The sequence below is a fragment of the Ursus americanus genome, chromosome 2 (assembly GCF_024610735.1).
Source record: "Ursus americanus isolate L20-20 chromosome 2, mUrsAme1.1.p, whole genome shotgun sequence".
Classification (NCBI taxonomy): domain Eukaryota; kingdom Metazoa; phylum Chordata; class Mammalia; order Carnivora; family Ursidae; genus Ursus; species Ursus americanus.
In genome coordinates this window covers 42,026,932-42,036,661 of record NC_142128.1, presented here as the reverse complement: position 1 = coordinate 42,036,661, position 9,730 = coordinate 42,026,932, and the positions used below count along the sequence as shown (strand labels likewise).

General features: G+C 46.0%; 1 protein-coding gene across 13 annotated transcripts in view; it reads left to right on the top strand.

Moving 5' to 3' along the window:
* Positions 1–23: 23 nt before the first annotated feature.
* Positions 24–9,730, top strand: part of GON4L (gon-4 like) — a 63,748-nt gene continuing 54,041 nt past the window's right edge. For 9 of the 13 annotated variants that reach the window (XR_006777190.2, XM_087854958.1, XM_045784081.2 and 6 more), the window contains exons 1-3: positions 24–90; positions 2,189–2,719; positions 7,693–7,884. Coding sequence is in view for 12 of the 13 variants with exons in the window: in XM_087854958.1 (XP_087711084.1) it covers positions 2,215–2,719; positions 7,693–7,884 (697 nt within the window). In the remaining variant the exon portion in view is untranslated. The other 4 variants (XM_087854974.1, XM_087854960.1, XM_087854978.1 and 1 more) reach the window with 4 other exon arrangements.

Below are 9,730 nucleotides of genomic sequence, written 5' to 3'. Positions count from 1 at the left end.
TCCGCGGCTCGGGGACGCGCACGTCCATCGCTGCCGTTGGTCGACTTCCGGCGGTAGCGGAGCTGGGTTTCCGCGGGATCCGGCCGGCTGGTGAGGGCGGCGGGGCGCGTGCGGTGGGGAGGGAAGAGGGGTCGGGTTAGCGCGGGGTGCGTGACGGTGCCGGGCTGGGCGTGGGGACCTGGGCCGCCACTCGGCGCCGAAGTGGGGAGCGCAGCGAGGACCCCCTTTTGGAATCTGTGCTCGGGAGGGGCCCGCGCTGGCGCTGCCCGGGGTCGCATTCATTCCCGCCCCCCCCCCCACCCCCGCCTGTGACTCCAGTTCCTGGAGCCGGGGCCGTATGAGAGCTGCTGCGTTTGAAGTGCCTGGAGCCCATCTCTGCACCCTGCTGCCTTTGAATAGTAGCTGGCTGCCTCCCGTCCTTTTTCTTTTCTCAACCTGTCTTTCATCTCTGAAATGCAGGACCCGTGCAAGCTGCTCCCACCCCACCTCTAACCTACTCCCCACCCTCCCTCACCGGGATCAGCAGAACCTTCACTTGTTTATTGAGCCCTAGTAAGCAAGATTAGGACATGGGCTGAATTGGGGCCAGGGGTGGGATTCTCTCCTGCTGCCTGGAGAAACTGAATTAGGGACGTTTATTTTATTTTTAAAAATTATCCGTCTATTTATTTAAGTAACTTCAATCCCCAACGTGGGGCTGGAACTCACGGCCCTGAGAGCAAGAGTTCTACCTGCGCTCTTCTGACCGAGTTGGCCAGGCGCCCCTGAATTGGAGAGTTTTAAAATAACCTCATAGTTCAGACTCTGAGAGAGAACTTTCTTAGTCCTCTAGTCCAAGCTTTCGTGTAGTGCCTTGATAGATGGGCATTGTCCCGTTGTCAGTGAGGAAGAACTCAGTGTTGTACAAGGCAACTTATTTTATTCTCGAGGCTATTATATTGAGAGTAAAGTTTTTCTGGGTAGAAAGATGCAATCAGTTTCCATACAAATGCTTAACTCATGGTCTAAATGCTGCATCGAATAAGCACCAAATGGGAAGTTCATGCCCTCTTTCGTTTGTTTCTTCAGGGAACGTTCATGAGTACACCATAGGCAGACCCTGCCAAGTACTAGGAGTGCTAGTTGGAAGAGTCCTTTTCCTCAGAAAGCACAGAGTTTTGGGGGAAGGAGATGGGAAGGAGACAGACAAGAGAATGACAAAAGTGATAAATACTGTAAAAGAGGTTTGCAAACAGGTACTATAAGAACATAAAAGATACCCTCCAGCTTAAGTTAGTGTTGCCCTTAAAATTGTGAATAACTGGAATTGAAGCCAAGAGTCAAGAAGTGACACAGCATAGAGAATGGAACTCTCTTGTTTTCAACACAAAATTTCTGTTAATATAGCTTAACCTTTTTAAACAACCACACTTTGCTTTTGGATTGTTTCTGTTAATGGAACTACCTGTTTATGAAAACAGCAATAGCAAACATATTTGATGTAATAAATTGCTGTCTGATGACATAGATGCTATTTTTATTTTATTTTTAAAAACTTTTTAAAAGATTTTATTTATTTGAGAGAAGGAGCAAGTGCAAGAGAACACAAGGAGGGGGGAAGGGCAGAGGGAGAAGCAGGCTCTCCCCTGAGCAGGGAGCCCGACGTGGGGCTCGATCCCAACCCTGGGATCATGACCTGAGCCAAAGGCAGATGCTTAACCGACTGAGCCACCCAGGCTCCCCTATTTTGTTTTATAGCTGAAGAAACTGAGGTTCAGTTTAAGTAACTTATGCAGGGTCACGGAGCTGGAGAGAAGCTGATTGGGAAACAAATGGAGTTTGCACAGTTTGCTCTCGGCATCATGCTTTTCTACCTTCCTGATGGTAATAATGATAACTAACATTTACTAATCACTTACTGTTTAACACAACTCTGTGGGGTAAGCACAGTCACTATCCTTTACAGTGGAGGAAACTCAAGATCAGAGAGGTTAAATCAGCCAAGATAGCATGCTGAGCAGTAGTGGGATTAGGGTTTGAGCACCACGCTCTAACCACAGTCTCTCACCTCCCACCTGCTGGGACGTTGTGTATGTGGTATAAAGTACTGTGTCCATGACTGAACATGAATGAGTGGAAAGATACTTGAAGAAATGCTATTATCACTAATTAACATGAGGGTGATGAGAACTTGCTTTTCTCCTTTCAGGATGGAACAGGAGTGGGACTTGTACAATGTTGCCCTGTAAGAAGAGAAGGACTACGGTGGCAGAGTCCCCCCAGCACCAAGGCAACCAGGAGGAAGAGGACCTAGACCTGGAGTCAGCTGTTAAGTCGTCATCTGGCCAGGTGAAAGACTTGGGGTCATTGTCACTCTCTGGGGGTCCGAGTCATGGCAGAGCAGCTGGCCTCCAAGTAGAGTCTGTGCAGGATGCCGGAAATCAGCTTGGTGTGGAGGATCCATCTTTGAGCTCTAGGGTGCTCACCCAGGACACAAACACACCAGTTCTGGAAGCTGTTGATGCGGCCATCTCTCAGGGAATCACCCTACCTTCCTTGGAGTCTTCCCAGCCCCTTAATGTACACATTGGTAAAGGAAAAGCCCAGGCCACTGGCTCAAGGAGAGGGAAGAAGATTACACTGAGGCCTGGGCTTGTTCCCCAAGAAGACAGAGGTGACCATCCTATTACAAAGGAGCCTTTTTCAGGAGAGCCTAGTGAAGAAGTCAAGGAAGAAGGAGGTAAGATGTGAATGGTCGTTCGGTCACGTTTGCCATGACGCACCTGTTTGCCACTGTGCTCTCTGCAGTTCCTTTACGAAGCGGTGTTTCTGACGGGGGATACTGATTCACTATGGATTCGGAACTGCACTGCTCGTAAGGGTCGACAGTCAGCTTTGTGAATGGGCCGAGACTTTCTTTTTTCTCCCATTCCCAAGATCCTCTTCTGTATCCTTCTCTTTCTCTTACCCGCTCATGTCTGGAGGGGTGAACTGTGTATGGCCTTTTGTGATTTGGTGGGTATCCATGAAGTGGGGCTTGTGGAGGAGGGGCAGCAGTGTAAGGGGACAGACTACTGCCTGGGACGTTGGGTGGGCCTTGACAGAGATGACATAAGGATGAGTTGTAGGACTTGAAGGATGAGTTGTAGTTTGACAGTTGGTGGCATGGGGTATCGTAGGCCAAGAACAGTAGGCACCAAGGCAGAGGCCGAAGGTGATGGTGACGTGGTTGATTGGAAGAAGTGAGAGATGACTTCAGAGCGGTTGATTATGTTTAGATTGTGAGGGCTTTGTTTTTCATGCTCAAGTGTTTGAACTTTTCCTGTAGGTGATAGCCAGTTAATAAATAAAAGAAGCAGAAGGCACAGTTCTCACCTCGGGAAGCTTGTGGTCTAGTTGGGAAGACGAGACATAAACACGTAATCCATTTGGAGCAGCTCGAGGTGGTGTGTAAGTGCTAGCATGTGTGGTACAGGGAATTAGGATTTTTGTAATTGGGACTTGAGGGACTGGTAGGGTTCCGTAGACTGGGGAAGAGTGGATGTGGAGCACACATTGGGCAAGCCTGCAGAGGTGCTGCTGGTGTGGGCGTGCAGTAGGGCCTCCCGTGGAGAGTGCTGGTGCAGAGCACACAGAGCCTTGCCCCTCTCCCCCTGAGCCCTTACAAAGGCGTGCCCTGGGATGTTGGCAGTGAGGAGGGAAGAAATGGTGCGTCTTAGAGACATTACGAAGGGAGAGTTAGTCTTGCTTGGAGATTGATACCATTGAAGATATCTGTCCTGGGGATGGTGGTGCAGGCATTGGACGGGTTGGAAGGGAGTTGGGCTTTAGGCATGCAGAGTGTGAGGTGTGCTGTGGGGGCAATCAAGATAAACTAGAACTCTGAGATTGAAGCTGGGTAATAGGTAGGAGTAGAAATGGTCAAAACTGTTCGTTGTGCTGCTTCTTCATGGAAAGGAGTGTGGAAGAAGTGGACCACCTCAGGCTGAGGAAGATGACAGAGAAGGGAAAACTGGAGAGGTGATCGGAGAAGTCAGGAGGAGGAGAGCTCTCAGAACTGTGCACATCATTTACAAGTGACAAAGGAGAGCGAAGGATGACGGGGCCTGACAGAGGCTGCGCTTGCAGGCTGGGGGTGGTTGAGAAGGGGCGTCGGAGAGTTGCTGGGACGAGGAGATCAGCTGATGGAAATCAGGAGGGAGGATGATAGCAGCACTGGCTGTTTTGCAGCAGGAGAATGGAGACGGCCAGGGAGGCAGTAGGGTCCCCGAGATGTCTTCTTCAAGCTCGGCTGTGTCTGTGACATGAGGGTGGGGGATGTGGAGAGGATACAGAATTCCAGTGCTAGTAGGGAAGGAATGGGCATTCACTAGGGGTTCAAAGTCATGCAGCTGTGGAGGAGTGGAATCTAGAGATATTTCAGTGGTTAGTTTACAGATGTCCAAGTGTAGATGAATAAAATAAACATTTGTTTAGGATTATCTGTAATTCCACTCCCCTTTTTAAAGCTGGATAATTGAAAGTGGATTCTACCACCTTGCACTTTAATGAGCTGTAATACCAAGAAAGGAAGGACCTCTTGAGTGTCTATCCAGAACCCTTTGCCCCCCCAGTCACTTTTTTTTTTTTTTGTGGAATAGAAGTGTAACATGCAAAACAGAAAGGAAGAAAGAAGATTGAAAATTCATATATATGTATTTTGAATAATGAAAAGTTTAACGAAGAAAATAATCACCCACAATCTTACTACGCATAGTAATTACCATTAAAATTTAGTGTAGGGGCGCCTGGCTGGCTAAGTCATTGGAGCACGTGACTCTTGATCTCCAGGTTGTAAGTTTTGAGTCCCTTGTTGGGTGTAGAGATTACTTAAAAGGAAAATCTTTAAAAAAAAAAAAAGATTATATATTTGTTTTGTTGTTTTGCTTTCTTTTAAGTAACATGTGTATTACAATTATGTAGAAAAAAACAAAACCAAAAAAATCTGGGTTATTTTGAAGTGTAGTAGTTCCCCCTTATCCGTGGTTTCAGTTATCTGCAGTCAACCATGGTCTGGAAGCAGATGATCCTCCTGACTTCACCTCGTCATAAGGTCAGTAGTAGCCTAATGCTGTGTCACCACGCCTACAGCACTCCCCTCGCTTCATCTCCTCACGTAGGCATCACATCATCTCACATCATGACAAGAAGAAGGGTGAGTGCAGGATAGTAAGATATTTTGAGAGAGAGAGATCACAGTTGTATAACTTTTATTACAGTACATTGTTATAATTGTTCTATTATTAGTTATTGTTAATCTCACTGCAGAATTTATAAATTAAACTGTCAGGTATGTACAGGAAAAAACACTATGGGAAGTTTCAGGCATCACTGGGGCTTTTGGAACCTGTGTCCCAGGAGATAAGCAGGGGGCTACTGTATCGGCATTTTGTTACAATGGGTACACTGTGAAATCATGTTTCTAGGCTGCAGGTGCTAGTGATTAAACCTTCCTTGTGTTGGTGTATATTCTAACAGAATTTTTTTTTTTTTTAAAGATTTTATTTATTTATTCGACAGAGATAGAGATAGCCAGCAAGAGAGGGAGCACAAGCAGGGGGAGTGGGAGAGGAAGAGGCAGGCTCATAGTGGAGGAGCCTGATGTGGGGCTCGATCCCATAACGCCGGGATCACGCCCTGAGCCGAAGGCAGACGCTTAACCGCTGTGCCACCCAGGCGCCCCTCTAACAGAATTTTAACCCCCTACTGCTCCCTCTATTTCCCCCCAGAATTTTCATTGTTCTTTTAAAATCGATTTACATACCCTAATTTCTACTTACACTTTTTTTTTTGCCTTCTTAAATGATTAATTTAGGCAGATTTCAGCTTATAATTAGTTGACTTGCACAGTTCAGCTAATTATTTTCATGTTACCAATTCACAGTTCTAGGCCGGCAGTAAATAAGTTACAGCTGTGTTCCGTGTAAGGCTTCCCCTGCTCTGTCTTACCCTCAGCTTCCCTTTCTAGGGCGCTCTGATCATCTGGCACACAGAGAGAAGAAAGGAAGAGTGGGGTTCCTGTGGGGTCTCTGAGACAGGAGTTAAATTGAGAAGCAATGTGATGTGGTCATAGAAAAAACATTTTTGGGGCACCTGGCTGGCTCAGTTGGAAGAGCGTGTGACTCTTGATTTCAGGGTCATGAGTTTGAGCCCCGTGTTGGATGTAGAGATTACTTAAATCAATAAAACTTAGAAAAGAAAAGGAATCTGTGGCTGGTAAACTGTAGGAACAGTGTTAGAGTTCCAGACATGTTTTAGGTCGTAGAAGTATCAATGGAAACTACATACCAAAGTGAACTTCTGGCATGTTTGTTTAAAAAGTCTTTTATGTTCAGTTTTGAAAATGTCGACATCATTAATTGTACAACTTGTTCATGATTGTTGATGAAAGGAGATCACTGTGCTGTTTATTGAAGTTCTCTGTTCTAAGAAATTTGGCTGAGAACAACTTTGGATTTGATGGATTTGGGATCTGACTCCTTGTCCAATCCCTGTGAGAGGCAAAGCCGTGGGACGTTTTGACGTGGTGAAGTAGCCATGGGCTCTGGAAGTGAAGCACTGAAGATTGAGAGTACATGCAAGTCAGGATTGATTCATGGCTTCTTTAAGAGGAAAGCTTTTTTCTTTGTTGGGGGAGAAGATGGTCCAATTTAAAACCATGTTTACGCCGGCTGAAAGTCCCCGTGTCGATGAGACAGCAGGTCACAGCATGAGGGCTGCTCTGCGTAGAGCTCAGTGATAAGTAGCTTGATCTGTTAATGTGTCATGTGTCTGTAATACACAGATGTGAAGACAATTCATAGATGCCCACAGCGCACCGTGAAAAGTTGGGCACCCTTTTCTTCCCTCCGCTCTTTCCCCTGTGTTCTTGTCTCAGGAGCAAGCGGTCACTGTCGAGCATGCCTGTGTGTGTCTCCTGTAGCTGTTCTGCCCGTGTTCTCCTCCCCATGACAGCTTGTTCTCACGCTGACTTTTGCTACAGCACGAAAGTTTCCTTGCTTTTTAAATGCCCCATCTTCCCCAGAAGAAAGGTAGCACTCATTAAGAGTTGAGGTGAAGACGGGAAAGTTGTCTAATGAACTGTAGAACCATATATTGGTAATTTTATGGTGATGTTTACTCTAATGCTCTGTATAATTTACAGAGTCCGAAAGTTTAGGACATTTATAATGGATATTACTTAGTGGGATTAAATGTGGTATTAATGGTTGGCCATGGAAAATGTCCCTTTGTCATCAGGAGTATAACAGCCCCCCACCCCACAATTATCGTTCTGATTCCTCCATAGGAAAAAAATGCACATCTCAAAGCATATTAGAAGTAGAAGGACCTTGGGGCGCCTGGCTGGCTCAATCAGTGGAGTGCGTGACTCCTAATCTCAGCGTCGTGAGTTCAAACCCCATACTGGGCGTGGAGCCTACTTAAAATTAAAAGGGAAAGAAAGTAGTAGATCGTAGGCATTATGTGGTTCAACACCCTGACATTATAGATGAGTACATTGGATCTGAGCTTTGATTTCTTCGGACCCTGTAAGAGAGGAGAATGCCTATATGGTGTATGCATCATTAATGAAGCTACCCAGCTACAAAGGACTTTATAACAAAATGCTGATTTCTGCAACCTAGTATGATTGATAATGGGCAGAGTGTGGAGCAATACTTGTGATTCTTCCAGGAAAACCTCAGTTGCATCCTGGAGGGGCGATGCCTTCGCTGCCATTAGGCAGCCACTCTGCAAAACCAGGAGCCCAGCCTGGGAAGTCCCCTCAGCCAGATGTCTGTGCCTGTCCTCAGGAAAAGCCACTCGGGACTCTGGCTCCGCAAGCTGAGGATGAGACAGAGGACGGTGGACTCTTCATTCCGATGGGTAGGCTTTCTCTTTCTTTTCTACTTTTGTAATTAAAAAAAATCCTCTTTATTGAAGCATGATATGAAGTATAATATGCAGAAAACTGCATGTATTCTAATATATTCTAGTTCTCTGAATTTTTGGAGACTGAATACACCCATGCAGCCAGCAACCAGATCAAGAAACAGTATTACCTGTCAGTTATTACTGGCACCTCACCGGTGGGGGACTGTTACTCTGACTTCTGGCAGCCCAGTTGGGTTCACCTGTTTTGTACTTCATATGAGTGGAACTCCAATGTTTCATGACTGCGTTTTTCCACTCATCTTGTTATGTTTATGCAATTGGCCCACACTGTTGGCATGTACTTGTAGATTGTTCGTTTTCCTTGCTGTCTAGTATTCTGTTGAGTTTTCTACATTTTCTGTATCCATTCAACTCTTTTTTTTAAATAAAGATTTTATTTATTAGAGAGCTTGAAAGAGAGAGAGAGAGAGAGAGAGAGATCAGAAGCGGGGGAGGGGGTAGAGGGAGAAGCAGACTCCCTGCTGAGCAGGGAGCCCGACGTGGGACTTGATCCTGGGACCCTGGGATCATGACCTGAGCCGAAGGCAGATGCTTCACTGACTGAGCCACCCAGGTGCCCCTGTGATTTCCTTTTTCTTATTGCAAATACTAGTTGTGATCATACACATTTCATCTGAACTTGGGGGAAGGCACTCCGTATTCCTCTTGTTTTGGGGGGGTTTTGTTTTGTTTTTAGAAGTGGGAAGGGAGAGGGGTGGTGGGGAGAGAGAGAGACTCTCAAGCTGACTCCCTATTGAGTGTGGAGCCCGACATGGGCCTCAATCTCATGACCCTGAGATCACAACCTGAGCTGAAATCAAGTGTCAGATGCTTAACTGAGCCAGCCAGGTACCCCCATATTCCTCGTTTATGCATGAGAGAGTTGTAGGCTTTTGTAGATACTTTTTTTTTTTTTTTAAGACTTTTGATTATTTATTTGACAGAGAGCATGAACAGGGAGGAGAGGGAGGAGCAGACTCTGTGCTGAGCAAGGAGTCCGACGCGGGTTCTGTCCCAGGACTCTGGGATCATGACCTGAGCTGAAGGCAGTGCTTAACTTACTGAGCCGCCCAGGAGCCCTATATTTTTATAGATATGTTGTGTCAGATTAAGGAAGTTCTTCCCCTAATTTTTGGAGAGTTTTATCATGTATTAAATTGTGCCAGTGCTTTTCTATCTCTATTTAGATGACCATACGGTTTTTCTTCTTTATTCTGTTAGTAATGTGGAAATTTATGTTGGTTTGTACTGTCAGATTTATTGGGATATAATTTGCCTTCAATAAAAACTATCCAGTGAGTTTCGAAACACATATTTAGTTCTCTAACTGCCACCACCATCAGCATATGGGACATTTCTCTCACCCTAAAAGCTCATTCCCCATTGCAGGCCTTCATTCTCAGCCCAGTCTCATCCGCCCCCTCACTCTGTCCTTGCAGTCTGTGTGTGTTTTCTACAGTGTCCTGCTCATGCTTGCATACAGTTAGGAGCCTGCTGCATCTGCTGTCCTCGCCTGGTGCAATGCTTTGGAGACTTATTCGTGTTTGTTCTTTTCATTGCTGAGTAGTATTCCATCCCATAGATGTACAGGTCACTTGCTCACCAGTTGATGGACATTCGGGTTGTTTCCAGCTTTGGCCTGAAGCTGCTGTAAGCATTCACATATAGGTCTTTGACAGACGTAAGATCTCATGCTTCTTGGGTAAATCGCCAGGAGGGGCATTTCCAGGGCTTATGGTATATGTATGTTTAACTTTATGAAAAACAGCTTACCCGTTTTCCCCGAGTGGCTTTCCCA